Here is a 25630-nt window from a genome sequence, read left to right as displayed (position 1 = left end):
GCCTCATAGGGTTTACATGAGGATGCAGTGAAAGAATTCATATAAAGTGCTTATCTGTCAAATACTGATTATCCTAAAAATATTAGCTACTATCAGATAAATTTCATTTTAATAGATTTAAAGCTTTGCAAAGACTGAAGAAAGGTGTTTATTACCCATACCACCTTGCACAGTACCTGGACCATAAAGCTAACACGTGAATAAATGATGAATAATCAGAAATAGTTGAGATGAAGTTTAGTTTTTGACCAGGCTAACTAACTGAGACTCTAAGAGTAGGATCTGGAGAAAGTTCCTCCACTCCTCCCACCTCACCCTATTTAATATCATCCCCAACTTGGAATCAAAAATGCACAGATACACATAACTAGAATCCTTTTGTTCCCTGCCCCCCTGCCTCAGTTCATCAAAGGGCAGGCTCATCTCTCATTTTGGAAGGAAACATTGTTTTCCTTCCAAAAGCCCTATTGCTGAAAACGAAGCAGAAATGGGTTTATTCCTGCCAGTAACTGGTGATTTTGAATAAACAGCACTTTAGGGATATGCCCTGAAGTGCAAGAGTCAGAGTGTCTCTAATTAAGTGCGCTCCTTTTTCTGGGAACAGGCCAAGGAGACCTAGTGGCAGCAGAGCCTGAGCGACTCCCCAAAGTTTCTTTGTTGATGCTTCTTTTAAGCAGAAACCCAGACCTGCCTCTAACCCTCCTCATTAGCTTCTTAAAAGTACTTCATGTAAAGCTTTGGTAAATAACCATAACAGCACCCCCTTTCTTTCACCACTACCTCATGCTCATCCTTCCTTTCCACCCACCCCCAGGGTGGGGGATGGAACTTTCCTGCATCTAAAGTCACATCGAGCCAGAAAGGATAAGCCATCTTTAAAAAGTCACAATGAAGCGTTGGTTACTTTTCCCTGTGGAGCTTGTATGTTAATGAAGGAAAGCATGTATCAAGTGATTAGTGTATATTTGGCCACTGTCAGTGACAGCTGGCAGCCTGACTGGCCTCTGATGCTTTGGGACATCAGGCAATTTACTTACTTCTCCCAGGCCTCCACTTTTTCATCTGTATGGTGAGAATAAAAATCTTTATCTTCTTCAGAGTGGTTTGGAGGGTGGGACAGTCATTGTGCTTAGCCCTGTGTTTAGCAAATTATATGCTCCAGGAGCGTAAGTATCATTCACAAATATTATTGTACCTAATCATCATAATACCCCCAAGAAAGGTATATTGGCTCCATTTTGAAGACCAGCAAACGGAGGCTTAGAAAGTTGAAGTCACTTGAATGGGGTAGAAGTTCTGGAGTCTGTGCCCAGGTCCCTTCTTTATACTGATTACTCTGCATGGGTGCGTGGTCTTTTTAGTCATGTTCAACTCTCTGCAACCATATGGACTCTAACCCACCAGGCTCCTCTGTCAATGGGATTCTCCATGCAAGAAAACTGGAATGGGTTTCCATGCCCTCCTCCTGGGGATCTTCCCAATCCAGGGATTGAACCCATGTCTCTCATGTCTCCCGCATTGGCAGACGTGTCCTTTACCACTAGCATCACCTGATTAGTATTTCTCTTTTAAGAGAAGGCCAGGCTCTATTGGAAGAAAAGACATCGCATTAATGTTTTAATTTGAGTCCAAGCCATGACTCAAAGTTAAGAGTTATTGACAAGGTCACTTCTCCCATTTAGACTTCAGTGTCCTTCCAACTGCAATCCAAGGATGGGAGTGGAAGCCATACCAGGGTCTTCTCACCCTCCATACCAATGGTGTTCCGGTATTTTGGACAGAGAGACCTTCTCTGATGCCTTCCTTGTATTGCTTTCCTTGGTCACATCATCAGGAAATGCAAATCTTACTGAGAAAAGAACACAGCCAAGACATTTGAATGTGCAAGCTTATGGCTCCCCTTAAGGAGAGATACCAGGAACACCATGCTGTGATAGCATTGAGAGGGAGCATGCAGAAACCTTGCAAGGATCCCCAGGTGGACTTTACTCTTTAGATAACAGGGAGTGGGGCTTTGGAAGATCAGTGAGAGAGCAGGTGGCTTTTAGGGAAGGTGAGAATGTTAGCTACAGTATTCACTCAAAAGTTAGTCATTGCCTCTTATGAGGGCTTCCCAGGTGGCTCTAGTGGTAAAGAATCTGCCTCCCAGTGCAGGAGATGTAAGAAACATGGCTTTGATTCCTGGGATGGGAAGATCCCTGGAAGAGGGCATGGTAACCCACTCCAGTATTCTTGCCTGGAGAATCCCATGAACAGAAGAACCTGGCAGCCTACAGTCCATGAAGAATCAGACACAACTGAAGTGACTTAGCATACATGCATGCCTCTTATGTGCCAGGCACAATGTTAAGTTCAAGGGATATCCCAGTGAACAAGATGGATAAAAATCTCTGCCTTCATAGGTAGGAGGTTGTATTCTAACAGGAGGAGATACTCTATAAATAGTTAGACAGATATACCTATCAAGTGGTGATGATGCTTTGGAGGAAAAGAGCACTTGTTCAAGGAGTAGTGATTCCAGGGGATGTTGTGGTTAACAAGGGCCTCTCTGTCTTGGGGCTTAAAAGCTAAGACCTAAAAAAAGTCGCTTATTCACAGAGCATTCTGGGAATAAGCATTATTAAAGGGAACAGCAAGGGCAAAGGCCTGAGCTTATGAGCCAAATAGTCTGTGGTAAACATCTGCACTTTATTCTTTGCCCCTGGGGTCAGGGGTGGTGGTTTAGTCACTAAGTCTTGTCTGACTCTTTTGCAACCCCAAGGACTGTTGCCCATCAGGCTCCTCTGCCCATGGGATTTCCCTGGCAAGAATACTGGAGTGGGTTGCCATTGCCTTCTCCAGGGGATCTTCCCAACCCAGGGATCCAATCTGCATCTCCTGCATTGCAGGCAGACTCCTACATTGCAGGTGAATTCTTTATTGACTGAGCTACAAGAGAATCTTCCAAACATCTGCACTGGGAAGAACAATTCAGGTCCAAAGGAACCCATCACTGTAACACCCAGACCTAGTGGACAGATCCTTATTCTAGCACTTTTCACTAGCATAGTACCTATACACAGTTCTCAGTCCAGGAACATCAATTTTATTTTCATAAAATTATATATATTTAAAATGTGCAATATGATATTTTGATATACATAGTGCAATGATTACTGCAGTCAAGCTAATTATCATATATGTGTCCTTATAGAGTAACCCTTTTTTGTCGTGATAGCACCAGAAATCTACTGTCTTAGCAAATTTTAAGTACACAATATAATATAATTAACTATAATCATCATGCTATGCATTAAATATCTGGAATTTATTCATCCTACATAACTGCAACTTCATATGCTTTGACCAACATCTGCCCCACCTCCCCACCCCTGGTAACTACAATTAGCTTCTGCAAACTCAACTTTCTTAGATTCCACATTTGAATGAGATCATGCAGTATTTGTCTTTCTGAGTCTAGCTTATTTTTCTTAACATAATGTCCTGTAGGTTCATCCATGTTGTCCCAAATGTCAGGATTACCTTCTTTCTCAAGGCAGAATGATATTCCTGTGTGTGTGTGTGTGTGTGTATCACAATTTCTTTATCCATTTATCCACTGACAGGCACTTGGGTTGTTTCCATATCTTGGCTGTTATGAGTAATGAACATGAAAGTGCAGGAAACTTTTCAAAGTACTGAATTCATTTACTTCATATATATATACTCAGTATATATTTCTAAATTAGGTGATAACTCTACTTTTAATTTTTTGAACAACCTTCATAATGTTTCCCCAATGATGGTACCAATTTACAGCACAAAAAATTACCCTTTCTCCTTATCCTTGCTAATATTTATCTTTTATTTTTTGATAATGGCTATACTAACAGGTGTGAAGTGGTATCTCATTAAGGTTTTGATTTGCATTTCCCTCATGATTAATGATGTTGAGCACCTGTTCATAACCTGCTGGCCACTTGTATGTCATGTTGGAAAAGTGTCTATTCAGGACCTATGCACATTTTTTAATCAAGTTATTTGCCTTTTTCTGCTATTGAGTTGCATGAGTTCCTCATATATTTTGGATATTAACCCTTTATTAGATATATTTTTAAGTTATATTTTTAAAAGGTGAACATTTATAGCTCACAAGTCAACAGGGTGACATTTCCACCCAGAATTAGATATATAGTTTGCAAATACTTTTCGCATCCCATAAGTTGCCTTTTTATTTTGTTGACTTCTTTTTTTATTACCCAGAAGATTTTCAGATTGATGTAGTTACACTTATTTATTTTTGCTTTTATGGCCAAGATATCAATTTTAATTGTGAACATAAAAAAGTAATCATTGAATTTTATTTATAGGGCAAATTGAAGGGCTGCACTGAGTTACCTAGGGCAGAAAAACAAAGAAAAACCCCATCTGGAGACCACAGGTTATGTGTGTTTAAGTAAGTGATAAGAATCCTGTGAATGAGCAGGAAGGAAGCGCCATGGATTCAGTTAACTACTAGTTTGAAAACTTCTCATGTTGCAAAGTTATAGGGATTAATGGATTAGTTAGAATGCCACAAAACATTTTGGGAGGATCATTTTGGGTGTAACATTCATTCCTAGGCTGATAAGTACTTGTGCCAATGCTTGGCTTTTTAATTCATTTAAAACTGTGTGGAATAATGAGAAGAAATAAGGGACTTAGGGTTGAACAAATCAGAGTTTGAATCTTGGTCCCATCACTCAACAGCAGCATGACCTTGAGCCTGTTATTTAAATTTTAGGAGGTGCAGTGTTCCTCTGTAAATTTCCTCTGATTATATCTGTTTTCAGAGTGACTAACAGGGAAAAGCAGAACACATAAAGCATCTGGTATGTGGTAATTACATAATTAGTAGTGACTATTGTTATCCAACAAGTACCTATACTGCACATCAATGAAGTATGATTTGCCCTCCGTGGAGGCATGTGGGGAGCTTAAAGATAAAAAAGAAATGATTTATGCCTTCCAGAAACTTACCCTTAATTTGTGAAGATGTTCACCCAAGTGGCTATAATATACTGTAAGACAGAAAAAAAAAAAGTACTACAAAAACACAAAAAAAGGGATAGAGTTGTTTCAGTTCTGCTTGGAGAAGTTTCATGGAAAAGTTTTATGAGCCTGACAGGCTGAGTTGGTGTGGAAAGGATTTTCAAAATACATGCTTTTTTTTTTTTTTTTTTTTTTTTTAACGAAGTCTATATGATGGAGAAGCACAGAATGAGTTTGGAGGAAGGAAGCTGAGCTGTCAGGTATAGTGAATAAACAGAAGGCTAACGAGATACAATCCTCAAGCTGGTACCAGATCATGTAGAAACCAAGATGGTGCTCCAAGGAGCATAGACTTTATTCAGTAGGCAGATGGGGAGCCATGGAAGGTTTGGAGCTTCCCATGTAGCTCAGCAGTAAAAACCCTGCCTGCCAATGAAGAAGACATAATGAGATGTGAGTTTGATTCCTGAGTCTGGAAGATCCCCTGAGGAAGGTAATAAGTAACTGACTCCAATATTCTTACCTGGAGAATCCCATGAACAGAGAAGCCTGACAGGCTACTGATCATGGGCTCTCAAAGAGTCAGGCCCAACTGAAGTGACTTAGCACACACACACACATATGATAAGATGAGCGTTGTATCTCAGGGTAATTTCCCTGCCAGCTCTGAGTGGTATGCATAAGCATGGAGAGACGTGTAATAAAAACAAGAGCTAGTAGTGACTGAGCTCTTAATCTGTCCTAACAGTATTACTCATTAATTCCCTCAAAGGTCCAATGAACTAAGTGCTATTACCATGTCCCCTTTTACAGATGAGGATATTAAAGCATGGAGATGTTAAGTAACTTTCCCAAGATCACACAGCTAGTAAGTAGTCAGACCTGAATACAGAAAGTCAGGCTCTGGAGTCCCTCCTCCAAATCATTTTGCTCTATTTCTTCAAAAGCTACCCTGCCCTGCCTTTGCCTGATGTTTCCTCTTCCTTCTTGCTCCTAAGTTTGCTCACCTCTGAAACAGGAGACTTGAATTTTGCTTATGAGATGCTTTCTAACTCTTGTTTTTTTTTTTTTTTTTTTTTTAATTCTGTATTTTAATGTGAGCTTGATCTATTTGGTCAGTAATAGGGGAGACACAAACGTGAAATGGTTGTGTAAGTTAGAGACAGAAACTCCAAAAAATTTTGTTTCTGATTGACTGTTCTTAAACTTTCTCTGGCTCCAGATTTACTCAAATCAATTAAAAACATACAAACAAGCATAGAAAGTACACAATGAAAGAATATACCTAACTATATATTTTGGTGTTTTGAACGGCAATGAGCTAATGCATAAGGTAACTCTAAACTCTAAGATTTACAAATATTAAGAATACTTACTAGTTTATCATACCCATGCTTTGAAACGATGTGATGATTACCACTCAAACCGGAATATTAGTTCACAATGACTCACACAGAGCTCCAGGATAAGGCAACTCACTGAAAAAATAAAGTCAATATTGCACGAGAGTCCCTTAAGCCTCATTTCTCTCTGCGCTCAGCTAGTTGGGACAAAATACACACTTCGCTTTTCCTGACTTGTAAACAGGCTTTCTGAAGCAGCTGAATCTAAGCTGTCACTTCGCCTTTCGGCATTTTCAGATTGTTCTTATTTCAAATTCGATGCTCTGGTCCCTGTCTGCAGCGGGAGTCCAGCCCCTGGTTAGTTTCCGTTTCCAAGGCAACTGACCAGCCCAACAAAGCCACTGGCGGCAGCGGCGGCGCGGGGCGCGCTGGTCCCGGGGCTGCGGAGCCATCACTGCCGGGCGTCCTGTTTTCTGGGGACCTTCCTGGTAACCTCCCGAGTCTTCGATTGATCTGCGCCTTACTTCATGCGTGGCTGTCTTTCTGTGTAAGAGTGATAAAGAGGAAGCCGATAATTCCGACAGGCCCGACTTTATCCGGCTGCCACTTCTGGCCTCTGCTACAGTAGACAGGATGAATGCATTTTCTCTCATTCACGCCCTCTCTCCATCTCGTCGTCTCCTTGCGCTCTCTCTCCCTCTCTCTCTCCCTCTCTCTCTAGCTCTCCTCCTCCCCTTCTCTGGCAGTAGCCTTCTTAATGTAGTTTAATGGCTTTACAAAGAGAGCCAGGCAGAGGAGCACTTTCCAGTAGCTGTGGTCGGACCATGACCTAGCTGACCATGAACTTGGAAGGGCTTGAGATGATAGCAGTTCTGATCGTCATTGTGCTTTTTGTTAAATTATTGGAACAGTTTGGGCTGATTGAAGCAGGTTTAGAAGGTAAGGGAGTGCTTTTTAGTGACTTCTAAAAATTCTCTGTTTTGCAATAAAAATTTCTTGAGGGAGCGTAAGAGGCACCTGGAATGAGATCAGAGAAATGTTACTCCGGGGTGGACTTCAGGAGAGGTGGGTTTTTCAGGGTAGGAAAGATTAATAAAATAAACTTTTTTGGTAAGTTTCAGTAACGTTTTCAGAGCAAAAGAACGTTAAAACTATGAGAAACACTTTGAGTCCGAATGTTAGCACTTAAACTGAGATAAAATGTTTATAACCGGTATATCTGCTTGTATTGAGAGCATTTAGTCCATATTGATGTTATTTCACTTTATCTAATATCCCCTTTTATTGTATAAGCAAATTTTATTTGGATATATTGTGTGGTCCACTTGTTTCTTGCTGTGTAAATGCATTCATCAAATGGAGATGGTTATACATTGATTATAATTTCTTACGGTTTAAGTTTGGAGCCTAAGAATGACAAGGTTTTTATAAGGTTGTCTCAAGCAGTATTTATAACATTACCTATTTTACATCCCAACGGAGACTCTAAGGGGCAGAGTCCCCAACTCATATGACAGACTTTAACATAGATTCCGAAGAGCCAATTGTTTTCCAAGTGTTGCTGTTTATGTTCATCAGACGCTCATTCCCCTATTTTCCTTAACAATCGACTCGTTGCTTTAAAAAACTAAGGTGTGTACTTGCCTGCATCTTTTCCTTAATTTGATGTTTCTTTGAGAATCCGAGTAAATTCAGATTATTATTTGCTTACTGTGCAGAACACACAGAGTTTTTTGCATACAGCCAGTTATTGTTTCTATAAAGTTGTCAGAGCAATTTTTAAAAGCATCCCTAGGTGACGGTTGACGTATTTGTGCTTGATATGCTTTTTGCTTCAAATTTTAAACTCGAATAAAAAATGCAGGTATTTGTAAATGTATTTACATTCATAACTAATCCAGTCCCCCAGAGAATGACTGCCACATGTGACATAAATAAAGCTGCCTTGACAAACAGCAAACGTCAAATTATAGCAAGTGTGTCACTCTGATGTAGGTTACAGAAGCCTACATCTGTAACTGCTTGTGGGGGGAGATGGTATAAAGCAGGGATTGCTACGGAGATTTTAAAGTTTACGGAATGCTTTTTGAAAGCCCTCTCTGGTGGCAATATTTACCATTTGAAGAAGAGGATAAAACCGTAAAATCTGGAAGTAGTAACTGCTGTTTAAAATTGACTTTGCCTTATGCATTGTTGTGACACCAATAACTTGGTTTGGCTTCTCTGCCTTTTGGTGTGTGTTATTTTCCTGGCAAATGTGATTGGGACCTCCCATTTTAATGCCCTGGTTTTTATTCTCTCTAAGACTGACAGTTCCTTAGAGTAGTGCCAGTATTTCTAGCTCTGTTGAGGTACTTTCTTTTTTATCTGATTTCATGGATGATTTGTGGTCATTCTTAAAACACTTTTTTTTGAGAGCTGTTACTCGGCATTTTGTGATGATACCTCTCTAGGACTGCTTTTGTTTCAGGAGTACAAACCAGATGATAACATGCATTTCCTTCCGCTAAGGACTGCTACCCTTTATGAAACTGTTTCCCTATTCTTTGTTATATTTCAAACTGTACTAATTTGTATAAACAGTTTCAATCTTGTATTTTATAGTTTACAATATCAGCATTTTCCAGAGCAACATTGTACTAATACTGTGGAGAGAATGTGCTTTCTCATAAACTTCAACGTAAGCCCATATCTTCATTCCAGATTTTAGAAAGTATTTTGAGATAGTAAAATGTTAATGACCATATCAAGGCAGATTATACTCAATATGTATAAGTTGACCGAGAAAGAGAGCAGTAGTGCTTTCCATTGTGAAGTTTAAGACTTATCTCCAAAGTCAAAGCTAGAGTCAGAAAACCTTCAACAGTATTTAAGTTGGCCGCATAGTTTGCTTACTGGAGATATAGAACAAATAAACACACTAATATGCTATATTTCATTGTATATAGTTTGAATATGTAGCTCCGAATGTGCACACTTTTAAGTTACAACCTAGTTTTAGTGAATAAAAAGGATCAACAGCATTTAAAATAGTATCTTCATAGATTTTTCTAAAGCTGTTTTCAAAGCAAACACTGATGCTCATTTCATTTTCAAACAAGAGTTCTCTTTCTCCCCATCATTTAACATATCTAAGCCGGGGATAATGATTCCTTCACCTTTCTTATTCCTGTCTGCTCAAGTGACCTAGTAAAGAAATTTGAATATTAGACAGAAAAATTTGAACTTGGGTTAAACCCCTATGAGGATGATTTTGAAATTTCTTTTTCCCTAAGCAATTAAACCTTTTCATCTAAACTTACAAATGTTTTATAGTGTAGTCATCATCCGGAATGTAGTTTTTTGTTTTATTGTATATGCAGTATGCAGTATGTTCTCAAGGGCATGTGCAATACTGTGTTTGCATAATGTAGTTATCTTGCTCTCAGTATGTATGGGAAAAAATGTACTTCAAAATAAATTGATAACATTAAAATATGAAATATTTGTATTTGCTTATCTTTGAGTACTTTGAGCTCCCTTTCTTTGCACAAGCCTGTAGAATGGGTCCAGGATGTCCTGGGTCCTCCTCTTCCAGTCTATGGATGATATGCAGAAACACATATACACATAGATCCATGGCATGTGCTAAATTGCTTCAACCATGTCCAACTCTTTGTGACCCTATAGACTGTAGCCCGCTGGGTTCCTCTGTCCTTGGGATTCTACAAGCAAGAATACTGGAGTGGGTTGCCATTTCCTACTCCAGGGGATCTTCCTGACCCCGGGATTGAACCCACATCACTTTCATCTCCTGCATGGCATGTATTTATAAATAAAAAAGTGGCATTTAGCAGGTAAGGTTCTTTGGCAAGAGAAAATGAAACAGTAGTAGGACTACAGACTTGTACTTCCATTTTGCCACTCCCTTGCTTTCTAAATTTGGGTAAGCCACTTTACCTCTTCAGTTGTCTAAAATGAAAAAATTGGACTTGATAATCTACACGGGAATTTCCATTTCAAAAGTTCTATAAGTCTGTCAGGTAATCCAGATTCAATCATTTATATAGCATGTATTCTTTCTTAGGAAATGGGTATTAATGTCCCACTTTGGGACTGACAGACAGTGCTGCTACTCGGCTCATCTTTCCTTCTCTTCCATAGTGGGCTAATTCATCAAACCTCAAGGAGATTTTCGTTGCATTTCAGGAGAAGAGAGAAATGTCCTTCCCTGTAGCTTTAGAATTTGACATTTGGGGCTGCTATTTTAGGCATCCTTGTGATAGAGTTTCTCAAAACTTATATGGGTTTGCAACAACAGATAAATACATCATGTTATAATTTATTAATGTTTCATAGTCCGGTTCTTTTTCTTTTTTTTGCAATTCAAAGTTCAGTGTTTCTTTTTTTAAAAAAAGAAATATTAATACCAGGTGAGTATGCAAGCATAGGGTTGGAAAGAATTGGACATGACTGAAGTAATTGAGCACGAGCACGAGCAGGGTGCATGCAAATAATATTTTTACCTTGAGCAAAGTTTTGAGGATAACACACATGGCCAGGGTTTTGAATTCACAGGTTCTCTCTACATAGTGAGGAATTTGGGAAGCTCAAGAGTTATGCTGGTCTGTAATATTCCTAAAACCTCACAAGAGTAAATTATCTATTTTCCAGCTATAAAAATGAAAGTGGTTTTCTGTTAACAGGTTCCAAGGAGAAATTGAATCAAAATTTCAATGGCAAAGCTATTTCATTATCTCAGTATGCAACACTGGGCTGTGAAAATATCCACTTTTCACACAAATATGTATTAAATCATGTTGAAGTAGTTACTGAATTAAGAAAGAATCATCCTTCTTCCTACTACTAACCTTGATAAAAGGCAAAATTTTACAAAAGTGCAATAACACACATGACTTGAAAAACAGTATCTTTTATTTATAATCCTGTTCATAAAAAGACAAAAAGGAAACCAACTGCTAAGCCCTTTGTAGAGTATGCACTAGGATTTCTTTAGCACTTCTGGTGCTCACTTTATTTAGCAGATATCTATGATACTGTAATACAGCTTTCCCATGAGAGCTAAACAAGACTTTAGCCATATACTCAAACATGAATGTTCAGAACCCAACTTCTTAATTTTCCTTTGTTGTTGACAGAAGTGTAGGTTTGCTGGGTCTGTCAATAAATTGGGCCAGTTGGAAAACTCTACTGACTTTGTGACCATTCTGTGATCTTTAATGAGGACTTGATAGGGAAGGACCTATAATTTCTATCTCAAATAGCTTAATTGAAATTTACAAAGCAGACTCTTTTAAAATTCTCTTAGCATTTTTGCTTCTCCAAATGCAATAGAATGTTAAAGCTGTGTGTATTTGAACTATCAGAAAGGTCTTTCTAAACTGAAATGTTTAAGAAAGATAAAATCATTTATGGAGATATTAGAAAGTGTAAATAATTTTTTTATCTAGGAGTGGAATAAAGAGAATACTTAGACAATTTGATCTTATTTAGGATCTTTTATAGTTAATATTTCAAAAACATTAATGTCTACAAAGGGACTATTAGAAGAAGAGATTTATTATGTTCAGAGATTTCTCAGAGGATATAGAATTATTTTGCTTGGATTCTAATCACTGTTTCACCTCTTAATAGTCATTTGATTCTGGGATATTACTTTACGTCTATAATCCATATTTTATCCATACAATGAAATAATGATAAATGATGTTAATATCTTACTTATTAAGGGTTACCAAAGTGCAAGGCCTGTGTTGGACATAGTATACTATTAAGCTGTGTACTAAAGTGTTCTATAGTTTAGCATATAAATAGTATCACTATTAGTATACTAACAATCTTATTTAATCCTCACACTAGGCCTGAGGTAGGTAATAGTCTTATTTAATCTTTACCCTGGTCCTGTTCTCGGTTTAAAGATGAAAAAATAGAGCTTCAGAGACTAACTTGGCTCAAGGTTACTCAGCCAGTAGGTCATAGAGCTGGAATTCAAACTCAGGCCATCAGGTTCTATATCCTATTCTATAATTTTCATCTCCCAGACATTACAGCATGATGCAATGGCAAATATTTGGTGAAGAGGAGAAAGTGTTAAGTCAAGTATCCACTAACTCTTTCTATAAGACTTTTTGGACCACATTCTCTGTGTGAGACACTCTCAATCACTAACATTGTTTAATAATCAAAAATATTTGTACTGACATGCTGTCTATACTATTCTAAGTACAGCAGAGAGAAGAGTATAAATCCTCTATCTTATAAACTAGGCAAAATGTTTTACTGTAAATGAATCTGCATTAAATTTCAGTCAAATCAAAGATAGTCTTCAGGTGAACTCTGGGATAAAAATTAAGAAAGTAGATATATGTGTTCATCCTCAGACAGAGCCCCATTTCTGTCTAGTTTGTCTGAAGGTGACAGGTGGGAAATCTGGAAATAGATGGGACAGAGGAGGGGTGGTGAGGGAGAAAACTGTATATCTGGTGTTATAGTATAGAGATGAAACTCTGAATCCAAGAAGGGTTCTTTTTGTTTGTTTTATTTTGTCTTTATAAAGGGGTCTAAGAATTGGAGCATAGACAAAGGTAGTAAGATGATCCACACTAGAATTTTGGATCGAGTGCATCTAGCATTGATTTCTAGTGTAGCACAAGCTTCAGTGAGGTTTTAGGCTTGATAAGATGGTCATCAACAAAAATACATACTCCAGCCTTTATCAGAAGGTGTAAAGCATGAAGGAACCCAAATAGTTCTAGCTATGTGGATCAGAGTTCAAGGGAAAGAAGAAAGCTTAACTGAGTTGAGAATTCACTGTTGGACAAACAGGGTGAGAGGAGTATTACATATTCTGTGCCCTGAATTATCTTATCAACCAATTGAGATTGTAGGTGTTATTTCTGTTTTGCAGATGGAAGAAAATGGAGATTCAGAGTGATTAATAATTTGCTCAAGGTCACAGAGGAATAAGGAAGGAACCTGGATTAGTTCCAATACCTTCATAGTGGCATTGATCCAAATGACATTCAAAATGACTATAGAAGATAAATATTTAGAAATGAGATAAAGTTTACACAGATAAAGGCCATAACATAAAGTAAATCTCCTTACAACTATGCCTAAAAATAGTTGCTTTTTAAGCACTTGACTTTTATCTTTTGTTTTAGTTCTACTTTGTAGAGGCATTCTACGTAAAATCACAGCTATGATAATGAACAAAAAGAAAATGAGGAAGAGGGAAAAAGAAGGAAAGATACATCTGTAAATCACGTAATTGAAGCTCTGATTTATCAAGGCTTCATAAAATGGGAAATCCTTTAGAAATTACCAATTCCAAATCAATCATTTCATAGTTGAACAAACTGAGTCCCAGAAAGAGTAAATTACTTACTCAATGACTTGATCTTGACACTGTTCTCTGCAGAGAAAAAATCTAATTTATTGTGCCCAGACAATAAACTTCAAACATAATCTAAGTTCTGGCAAATATTTATCTAAATTATAGCACTCCTTAAATATTTTGCTGCTGGACCAATCACTCTAAAGTTCAAGAATTCTAAGATGTAGATGATGAAATCTGTTTACAAAATATCCTCAGGCTGAGGGACTTGTGCATAAATTGATATGGTTTCCACCTTGATGACTTGTCTGCATATTAGTGGTAGAGAGTCATTACCCCCTGGCAGCCATTCAGTGGTGCCAATGGATGGATATTTGGAAGGTCCAGGATTAGTAGCCAGTGGATACATTTACAAATCACAAGGGTATTTATCCTAATTGTTCATCACACTGATTATTAATAGCAAGAAGCACCTTGTTCATTACTTGCATCATCTCACAGAGGCCTACCTTGACCTCTCTGTTTGAAATTTACCCCCACTGTCCAGGCTGTTGGAAGCAATTATTCGAAAAGCATTGAACATCATCAAGATGAATCTCATTGCTAAAAATACACCAATCGTATGGATCAGTTCTTACAGAGAGGACATAGCATATAGATGCTAAGAATACCCTCTAAGCCAAAGTAACTGGACAACAATCAAATCCTATATGTAATATGTATTAGTTGTATGACTCTGGATAAGCACCCCAGTCTTCTGTGCCTCAGTTTCTTTATATCTTAAATAGGAATAATCCTAGTACCTGCCACCTTCGTTTGTTGTACAGATTGAAATGAGTTAGTATTTATGTTTGCTTAGAGCCAGCTCTAGAATATCATAAATAATTTCTGTGTTTTGCCATTATGGTTAGGCACCATCATCTTTCTTTCTTAAAAAAAGGAGGCCACCACTCAATATCTGAAATAAAAACTGAATTTATTGCTTGCTAAGCAAGTGGGAGCTGAGCTTCTAGGATACAGTTGTTCAGAGGAAAACACTGCTAATGTTTTATGCAATTTGAGGCTTTCCAAAGAGTGGTTACTATTAATGGGAAGTTGTCATTGAACAATTGGGTTGGGTTTAAAACTGGTTCTGTGGCTACTTGTTACTATATTCGAAAAATGATCATTCATTTCCCTTTGTGAATCTACAGTACAGGAACTTTTTATTTTCACAGTGAACAACATTGAGGATTATTTGTTGAGCACCTCCCAAATATCAGCCACTGTTCTAGACACTGGAGATTCAGACTTAAGGAAAGCAACAAAACCTTTGCTCTTGTAAGCTGATATGCTAAATTTTGAGATGAAAATACTATAAATGCCACAGAAATGTATGGGAGACAGAGTAGTTGTAGTATCATTCATTCATTCACTAAATATGTGTCTCTACTATGTTTCACACACAGTTCTAGGCACAGTAATGAGTGCAGTCCAAGTCCTTGTGGAATTTACATCCTATCAGGGAGGCAAGACAAAAAGCTATAGTAACAAAGGAATATATAATCTGATATTTAATAGAGGCAGACACAAAATACAACAAGAGGAGAGAATCAGGGATGTTATAATAGAGTGATCAGAAAAGGCCTTTCTGAAGAAGTGACTTCTGCCAATACTTTTTAAGAAATGAGTGTGTATAACATTGTAAAGTCTGGAACAAGAGAATTCCAAGCAAAGTGATAAGAAAGTACAAGGGCCTTTGGTTGAAAGTTTGTTTCTTGTGTCCAACGAACAGAGGGAGGCTGGTGGAAGTGGAGCAGAGTAAGCTGGAAGGGTGATGGTAATAGCAGAGGGATGGTCAAGGGCACACCTTCCAGGATCATAGCCACAACTTTGGGTTTTGTTCTTTGTATACTTGAAAGCCACTAAAAGATTAGACTAGGAAGTCTCTTTTTATTATTTAGTCGCTAAGTTGTGTCTGACTTTTTGCAACCCCATGGATTATAGCCAACCAGTCTCCTCTATCCGTGAGATTTCCTAGGTAAGAATGCTGGAGTGAGTTGCCATTTCCTTCTCTAGGGGATCTTCCTGACCCAGGGGTCAAACCCATGTGTCCTGCATTGGGAGGTGAATTCTCTGCTGGAAGTCTCTATGAATCCCATATTCCAGATTCTTTTATTGGCTCTGATATCATTTTTCATACCATGTCTGCCTGCTCCAGTCTCAGCAAGGGCAGACACATCTTTGCCTTACCCTGGACAACCACCAGGACATTGACTCATTACCTTTTGCCAGACCTCCCTTACATGGAAGAATTCCCTCTACTTCCCATGACCCATCTTTAGCATGTGTTCAGGCCTCAATATTAATTTCCCTTTGCTAAGCTAGATCTACCATTCTACTAGCCCAAGAGGGTTAGTAGGTAAGCAGGTCTAGTCTTCCTTTCTCCTTACCAGGCTACTTCAAAATCCTAGGATACAAAGCCTGCTCTTAATTGTATCTACAGGAGCAATGTAAACTGTCTTAGTAAGACTTTACTAGAGAAGATATTTTAAAAATTTAATAATATTTCCTGAGCACCTACTATAGTGAAAGTATTAAGACAGTGGAGGCAAAGAGGAGAATTTCACAAAAAGGAAAGCCGTGTTGTTATCCTTTGAGTAACTCCTCCTCCCCCACATATTAACTCCAAAGATAAATATTCAAATTGGGCATGTTCCAAGTTGAGATGAGAATAATATACCAGATATTTGTACTAATAGCATTATTTTGGAGCTAACAAGAAATAAAGAGACTTTAGTCCCACCCCCTCATTTTATGACAAAATTGAAGCCCAGGAAGGTTAATTGACTTGTTAAAATTTATAAAACTAACCGGTAGCAGTAGATACCATAATAAGTACACCATCTATGACGGTGTGATAAATTACATTCTGAGTGAGAAGCTAATAATTTTACATTTCATAGTATCTAATTTTTACAGAACCCTGTAAGAATAATTGTATTAGCCACAACTGTAGGAATTCTGGCTCCTTATTTACTTAATATGAGTATTTTTTTTATATTGCTATTTTCTAGTGTTTAGGCTTATGCTCAGGAAGATAGGGGGTAGGAGGAGGTCTCTGGTGCACAGGCAGAAACAAAGCTCATTAAAAAACTAATGAATTATGCCAAAATATGACCCACAGTGGTGAAGACATCAAATGAATACGGAAGTAAGGCCTCAAGCAGGGAGGTCCCAGAGCTGGTGAGCAAAAAGGTACCATCACATGCTAGTAACACCATAACACCTGAATAAGAAATTTGTTGAGTCTATGCCAGGCACCGCAGTCAGCATTGTCTATGAATTAGACTTGTTGACAATTTTTATGAACCAGTTATATAACTGAAGATTAAAGAAATGAGAAAGTATATGCTCTGGAAGTTTCAGTCACTTGGAGGTACATAGAGGTGGTCTAGCTGGGATTAAAATTCATACCATTGACATTGAAACCATCATGTTCCCACCCTGTCTGCTTCTCAAGTAGGGCTGAGTCATGGTCAGGATTATTTATTTGAGGTAAATAAAGGTTAAACTGCAAATTCCCTTGAGTGTGGACCTCCTCCGATTCCCATTCAAAATAAATGTTAACTTCCACACCAAATCTTGTATAGGTGTTTTTTCCCTCTTTTTTTTTTAAACAGGTTCTTATATTCCAAATCAGGTTTCCCAGGTGGTTCTAGTCGTAAAGAACCCATCTGCCAATGCAGGAGACATAGAGACAAAGGTTCGATCATTGGGTCAGGAAGATCCCATGGAGGAGGGCATGGCAACCCCTACAGTATTCTTGCCTGGAGGATCCCATGGACTGAGGAGCCTAGCAGGCTACAGTCCATGGGGTTGACATGGCTGAAACGACCTAGCACATATTTCAAATTATATAAGATTCAGGCCTGACTTAACCAAGATCTGTTCCTACTGTGAGCTTAGAAAATCTTGCATTTTTTGGCATTGTGAAGTCTATGGCTGGGGACACAGAAATCAAGGTCTATCCTCCAAAACAGAAAGCTGGATACAAAGTTCCCATTAGGGATCCCCATTTGTTTTTGTTGTTCAGTCACTCAGTCATGTCCAACTCTTTGTGACCCCATGGACTGCAGCATGCCAGGCTTCCCTGTCCATCACCATCTCCTGGAGTATTCTCAAACTCATGTCCATTGAGCCAGTCATGCCATCCAACCATCTCATCCTCTGTCTTCCCCTTCTCCTCCTGCCTTCAATCTTTCCCAGCATCAGGGTCTTTTCTAATGAGCTGGCTCTTCACATCAGGTGGCCAAAGTATTGGAGCTTCAGCAGTCCTTCCAATGAATATTAAGGGTTGATTTCCTTTTGGATTGACTGGTTTGACCTCCTTGCAGTCCAAAGGACTCTCAAGAGTCCTCTCCAGCACCACAGTTCAAAAGCATCAGTTCTTCAGTGCTTGGTATTCTTTATGGCCCAGCTCTCACATCTGTACATGACTATTGGAATAAATGTGGCCATTTATTGTACATACAGTGTAAAATCCAGGTAGGACAAAGACTGAGAAAATGAGGCATGGGTGAACATAAATAATGAATTTATCATTTATTTATAATTTGTTTTATTTATGATTACCTATTACAGCTGTACGCTATAAATTTGGAGCACCACCATAGAAATCTTTGTGTTCACCTTTTCCCTTGTCTTCGTCTATGACAGATGAACGTTTCCATGTTCATGGGTATTTATTCATCATACATACTTTCATTTAACCTATACTTAACCAAAGTTTTACTGTATGCTGTTCTAGGGGCTATACAAGGACAAAAACACTGAGGTCCCTGCTGTTACAGAGGAGTTGGCCTTGGTTGCAGTGGAGACTTTCTCTCCCTGTATTATAAGCTACAGATGGCAGAGGATACCAGTGTAAATGTTGGTACATTCATAACAGGAAGTTGAGAGACACCATGTGTGATTGCTCTCTTCTTCTGTTACTATGAAATGGAGGTGAAAAGCATTTGTGGAGTAGGGAGTAATGGATGTTTTAAAGAGAGAGAAAGTACAGTTTAGCCTTTTTAGAACTTGGGGGAGTGAATTTACTGAGCAAATGTGAGACCATTGCTAGGCACCGCTTTAGTGCCCATTTGAGGTATGGGATCATCATTTTAAAAGAGTCGGCAGTCCAGGTTCGATGCACGATACTGGATGCTTGGGGCTGGTGCACTGGGACAACCCAGAGGGATGGTATGGGGAGGGAGGAGGGAGGAGGGTTCAGGATGGGGAACACATGTATACCTGTGGCAGATTCATTTTGATATATGGCAAAACCAATACAATATTGTAAAGTTAAATAAAATAAAATAAAAAATACTAAACTAAAAACAAAAACAAAAATAAATATATCTAATCTTTAAAAAATAAAAAATAAATAAAATAAAAGAAGACTCTCCCTGACTGGGATAAAGTAAGCACTTTCTTAAGTACATTACTGCTAGATCATTCTTTCCAGAAATATTCAAAGAGAAGGGAAAAATTGGGTAGGAAGTTGGAAGAATGAGAAAAGTAGCTGGGAAATATTAGAGAGAATATGGTTAATACAACCTCCAAATATGCAAAAACAGATATAGTGACTCAGACTATAGAGGTCCAACTACAGAAGATTTGACATGGAACTAGGTGGGCATTATGTCCTCCAGCTGTGTGATGAGGCAGGGATCAGTGATTGAAAATTTTATTTCTCAATTCTGTATCTAGTTGTTATTAATCTGTATCTAGTAGTTACTAATCAATTCCTAGCAGTTACTAATCAATACCTGCTGCTGCTGCTGCTGCTAAGTCACTTCAGTTGTGTCTGACTCTGTGCAACCCCATGGACTGAAGCCTACCAGGCTCCTCCATCTATGGGATTTTCCAGGCAAGAGTACTGGAGTGGGGTGCCATTGCCTTCTCCAAATCAATACCTAGTAGTTACTAATCTGTGACCTGTCTTCAAAACTGTGATTCAAGGACTATTTAAAACAATGAGGTATGCAATTTTGTATGTCTCTCCACATGTACAAACTTGTGTGCAAATATGTATTTGTATAAGCATACATTAGACTCATGAGGGCCCACACTTAGATACATCACATGCACATAGTCTCCAGCAACATAAACGATGAACTTCATCAGTTAATTTGATAAACTCTTTGTCAGTTTAAAGAACCTGATTCTTAATTCTTTTGCATCAAGATCTGTGAAGATTCTTTGGGAGGTGAACTTATATTTAACCATATATGTAAGAACAAAGGCACAGTGCAAAGAGCACTGGAGAGAGAATGAAATTTGACTGTGGGTTGAATGATGCTAAAGCTGAAACTCCAGTACTTTGGCCACCTCATGAGAAGAGTTGACTCATTGGAAAAGACTCTGATGCTGGGAGGAACTGGGGGCAGGAGGAGAAGGGGACGACAGAGGATGAGATGGCTGGATGGCATCACCGACTCCATGGTTGTGAGTCTGAGTGAACTCCGGGAGTTGGTGATGGACAGGGAGGCCTGGTGTGTTGCGAGTCATGGTGTCGCAAAGAGTCAGACACGACTGAGCGACTGGACTGACTGACTGACTGAAGCGGAATATGCTATATGTCTGGATTAAAACCATTCTGACTGCAATCTGTACTCTAGCTATGTGATCTCAGGAAAATTATTTAAGCTTCCTGATCCTCCATGTATTCTATAAAATTCTCTACTGCATCTAGCTCACAGAATACTATCTGAAAGCAAAACATTTTTAATGGACATAAAGTGCTTGGAATGACTAGTTCTGACAGCTAATAAGTGTCCAATATGTATGTGTTCTTAGCTTTCCTGGTTCTTGCTCATCAGATCTTACACCTCCCTCCTTGAAGAAAGGCCCTATCTTGTGGTTTCCTGGATGCCTCTTCTGGGTCCAACCTGCTGCCCTTCTTAAGCTTGGATTCCTTCCTGATCAGTGTCATCTCTCCTGGCCATGCTTCAATTCTGAATTCATTCAGTTTGGGCAAGAGCCCTATTTCATTTTCATACTGATCAATCCCTGCGTTTGCCTAGCATATGTCCTCTGAGACTGTCAAATACCACTGTGTTGAAAAGGTGTTTAGAATATATTTCCTAAGTTAAAAGAACAAGTTTCAAAGCAGTATGCAAAATGATGATCCCATTTTAAAAAGTACACACAGAGTGCAGAGAGAACAAACACCAGCATTTTTCACTTCTCCTTTGAACTTGTCCATTTTCGGCATGTGTTTATACAACATCTTAGAGGTTACTTTTAAAAGGAAAAGAATATTAATATGAAATGCACAGTATTTTTTCCAATAGGAGAAAATGCAGTACCCATTGAAACATAGTCATTTATCAATTTAAAAAATGAAAAACTTTTTTTTGATCCAGAACACATATTTAAAATTGAGCAGGTCTATGTTTGTTTATCTTCAAAATAAGATCATTCAGAGGAAGCATCTCCATACTTGAAGGTCAGATTTTCATAATTTGAAGTCATTTTTCTGCTTCAAGTCAAACAGTTTCCATGGTGGTTGACAAAAAGCTGTCTCTATAGAAAGTCATATGTTAGGAAGTTATCGAGGGCCTGGGATATTGACATTTTACCTAAAAGCCTCACTTATCTATAAGAGGAGCTCATTTTCTTCACCTTTTACAAGGAACTGTGGTTTTACAACTCTGAGGAATAAACCATTTCACTCCATTTATGTGTTTTGCTTCATTTCCTCTGAAAGGGAAAATCAGCCTGGGAGTGTGATATGTGAGGAAAGTGTGGGGTGAGAAAGGAGAGTACAGAGGGAAATTGTCTCCTTCTTGGCAGTTCTTGGCTTCCTTGACTTCTGAGCTTCAATCATTTTCTTTCTCAAACAGCACCTTGCCTGCATCAGAGTGGGCACCATTCACGAGAAAACCTAGGTACAAATTATTTAATTCTGGGGGCAGTTTGAAAGGGAAAGGGGGATAGAAAGGGGCTTTCAGCATTAGAAGGAAGTGTTTAAAGACCATTGCAAAGATCCCTTTGAATGGCTCCTGAGCAAGGAATTCTAAAAACCTCATATTTCTTGTCTTCTTGTGAGGTCGTGTCCAACTCTTTGTGACCCCATGGACTGTAGTTCATCAAGGTCCTCCAGCCATGGGATTTTCCAGGCAGGGATACTGGAGTGGATTGCTGTTTCCTTCTCCAGAGGGCCTTCCTGACCCAAGGATTGAACCCCAGTCTGCATTGCAGGCAGACTCTTTACCATCCGGCACCAGGAAATCCCTAAATACCTCACATACATTTTTTCTTTTCAAAAGTCCTTTATAAAATTTGACTGTAGAAATGATCCATATAGGACTTTCCAGGTGGCTCAGTGTATAAAGAATCTGCCTGCAATGCAAGAGATGCAGGAGATACAGGTTTGATCCCTGGGTTGGGAAGATCCCCCGGAGGAGGGCATCGTAACCCACTTCTGTATTCTTACCTAGAAAATTCCAAGGACAGAGGAGCCTGGTGGGCTACAGGCCATGGGGTCAGCAACTGAGTACACATGCACACACATGTGATCCACATAATTTTCCTTTTTCATTACTAGATTTTTTTCTTAAATAATGAATGTGAAGAGCAATAGGTTAACTTTTCAAATCAATGCAATTTGGGGTAGGATAAAACTCTACATTACAATTCTAGGCTATGATCTGGGGATACAATATAAGTGATACATGATTTGCACTTTGGAAGAACTTAAGTCCCAAAACAACTCCTCTGAAACAGTAGTATCATGGAAAGAACACTAAGTTGGTTTCAAACACTCTTATTTTTTGTCTAGACTCAGTCACTAGCAAGTTATCCGATGTTACTTTTCCTTCTCTGACAAGTGGGGATAATCCTGACCCCTTAGCATTCTTGTGACAACATTAATGGCACTAGTCAACAAGTGCGGTCATCCACTCAGTACTTGTTACACATTGTATCATGGTTGGTCAGGTGGTATTAAGAGCTTGTACTCTGGAGTCCGACAACTTGAGTTTGAACCCTAGCTTGGGTCTTACCTGCTTTGGATTCTCGCGCACTATTTATCACTACTATACACTTTTGCTCCAGTGTCCTCATCAGTATAAAGGAGGTAATAATGGTGTTGATATCATAGAACTTTGAGGATAAATGAGCTAAAATATGTAAAGCACTTGCGGTGCCTGGCCCAAGGTAAGCACCGTATAAGCATCTCTTCTTATTTCCTTTTTTTTTCCTTCTTATTTTCAATAGTTATTGATTTTTTTTCCAGCCTAGTCTAGGGAGTTTGTCCATTTTCTCTTTCTGTTAATTTTTTTTTTTGGTAATAGTGATAGTGGCTTCTGTTTTAGCTCAAGTCTCTCACACTTTGCATTGGACGGTTAGCACCTTGGGGGATAGCTGTGCTGTGAGCCAGTGTTGAGTTTGCAGTTCCCCTGGACTGGTCATCATATTGTGGTTCATGTGCCCCTGGTAATAAGGAAGACCTCATGAGGAGAGGCTGTGCATGAATCAAAACATAACCCTGCCACTGGAGGAACAAGCCCAACTTCTGGCAGTTAAACATCTTTCCTCCTCGGTAAAGCCAAGCAGCGCTTCAGAGAGAAAGAGTTTGTAACTCATGCTTATATCCCCTGCAGCAGTACTTAATATGAACTCAGCAAGTGGCTATGAATAAGGGAGTCAAATAACTGTAAAATACTACTACTTTTACTTTGCTAAATCAAATTTTATAGTTTTTTTGATTCTAAAATATTTTTGATATTATGTACATATTGTATTTCCCCAAAACTCAAAAGGAGGAGTAGGTGGGGGTGAAAAGTTAAAGAGAGGAAGTCAAATGGTAGGAGGCTTCCCAGGTTGCTCAATGGGAAAGAATCTGCCTGCCAGTGCAGAAGACACAAGAGATGAGGGTTTGATCCTTGGGTTGGGAAGATCCCCTGGGGGAGGAAATGGCAACCTACTCCAGTACTCTTGCCTGGGAAATCCCATGGACAGAGGAGCTTGGCAGGTTCCAGTCCATGGGGTCACATGGCCTCTCAAAGAGTCGAACATGTCTGAGTAACTGAGCATGCACTCAAAATGGTAGGAGCCCTTATTAGTTTTTACATAAGCCATAGAAACCCTCTAACGGCATATAGACTCCTTTGCAAAATGAAATTAAAAGATGCACTCCTTGGAAGGAAAGTTATGTCCAACCTAGATAGCATATTGAAAAGCAGAGACATTACTTTGCCAACAAAGATTCGTCTAGTCAAGGCTATGGTTTTTCCTGTGGTCATATATGGATGTGAGAGTTGGACTGTGAAGAAGGCTGAGTGCCAAAGAATTGATGCTTTTGAACTGTGGTGTTGGAGAAGACTCTTGAGAGTCCCTTGGACTGCAAGGACATCCAACCAGTCCATTCTGAAGGAGATCAGCCCTGGGATTTCTTTGGAAGGAATGATGCTAAAGCTGAAACTCCAGCACTTTGGCCACCTCATGCGAAGTGTTGCCTCATTGGAAAAGACTCTGATGCTGGGAGGGATTGGGGGCAGAAGGAGAAGAGGACAACAGAGGATGAGATGGCGGGACGGCATCACTGACTCGATGGACGTGAGTCTGAGTGAACTCCAGGAGTTGGTGATGGACAGGGAGGCCTGACGTGCTGCGATTCATGGGGTTGCAAAGAGTCGGACACGACTGAGCAACTGATCTGATCTGATAAGTATGGATATGAACTTGGGCAAACTCTGGGAGTTGGTGAAAGACAGAGAAGCCTGGAATGCTGCAGTCCCTGGGGTCATGGACACAACTTGGCGACTGAACAAGAAGAAGCAGTATGGAATTAATAAAACATATCTGGTACCAGATTCTGCCACACACTTGCTTGGGCACTAGTAGGTCTTTTGAGAAGTAAATTAAAATGTCCACATTCTTTGTACCTCATCTATCATGTGGAGATAATAATATTTATGTCAGGGGATTGTTATGATTAAATGAATTAGTATATGTGTATAAGGCACTTAGAACAATATCTGGCCATACATAACTGTGTTTATTATTGACTTACCATTATACAGTCTTCCCTTGGTAACCTCTGGGAATTTGTTCTAGGATCCTCTTGGATGGCAAAATCTGAGGATGCTCAAATCCGTTATATAAAATCACACTAGTCCAGTTTACCCTTAGGTTCTGCATCTGAGATTTCAACCACTTTCCATCAACAGTTTGTTGAATTCATGGATGCTGAACCCAAAGATGTGGAGGGCCAGCTGAAACACTCATCAGGTATTAAATGAATAGAGTCTAGTTTTTTCTTTTACATAGTGATTAGAAGAGTTATGGTACTTTGATTAGAACGCATTTATTTTCATGTATTTATGAACACTTTCTAATGGGAGCATTCATAATATTATTGGTATTATTATTATAGTATTATTTTAATTCATATAAATTAAAATGAATGTGAAAAAAAGTTGTTTTTTTCTTTCCCAAATTAATGCAAGCTCATAAAATTTCAGGCAATGCAGAAGTCTGAGAAATTAAAAAAAACTTAAGCCCCTTAGCTTGCTCTTCTCTCCCATCTCCTGTTGTAGAGTACTACCAGAGTAACAGTAATACCAGAATAACATAAGTGCCAGAGTAACAGCAGTACCAGAGTAACACTAGTTTATAAAGTGTTTTCAGTAGAGTTAAAAGTCAGGCAAGAAAAGGCCTGTCTGATCATGGAATTTTGGAAACACTGTACTGTAGGTCCCTTTGGAGACTCAGAACATATTTGGACATATTAGAAGTGTTGAGAAATCTTGCAACCAAGTATGCTAGTTGCTCAGTCATGTCCACTCTTTGTGACCCCACGGAGCCCACCAGCCTCCTCTGTCCATGGGATTCTCCAGGCAAGAACACTAGAGTAGGTAGCCATTCCCTTCTCCAGGGGATCTTCCTGACCCAGGGGTTGAAACCAGGT

The 25630-nt window shown here is 39.0% G+C and overlaps 1 protein-coding gene across 1 annotated transcript in view; it reads left to right on the top strand.

The window, feature by feature from the left end:
- Positions 1-6802: 6802 nt before the first annotated feature.
- The window catches only part of KCNIP4 (potassium voltage-gated channel interacting protein 4), a 579638-nt gene continuing 560810 nt past the window's right edge, over positions 6803-25630 (top strand). Inside the window, exon 1 of the mRNA XM_005897072.3 lies at positions 6803-7292. Within this exon, the coding sequence (XP_005897134.1) occupies positions 7193-7292 (100 nt within the window). The 5' untranslated portion in view covers positions 6803-7192. The remainder of the gene's footprint in view (positions 7293-25630) is intronic.

Source organism: Bos mutus, chromosome 6 (genome assembly GCF_027580195.1).
Source record: "Bos mutus isolate GX-2022 chromosome 6, NWIPB_WYAK_1.1, whole genome shotgun sequence".
NCBI classification, from domain to species: Eukaryota; Metazoa; Chordata; class Mammalia; order Artiodactyla; family Bovidae; genus Bos; species Bos mutus.
Note: the sequence above shows the minus strand (reverse complement) of the source record. Positions and strands in the feature narration are given on the sequence as shown.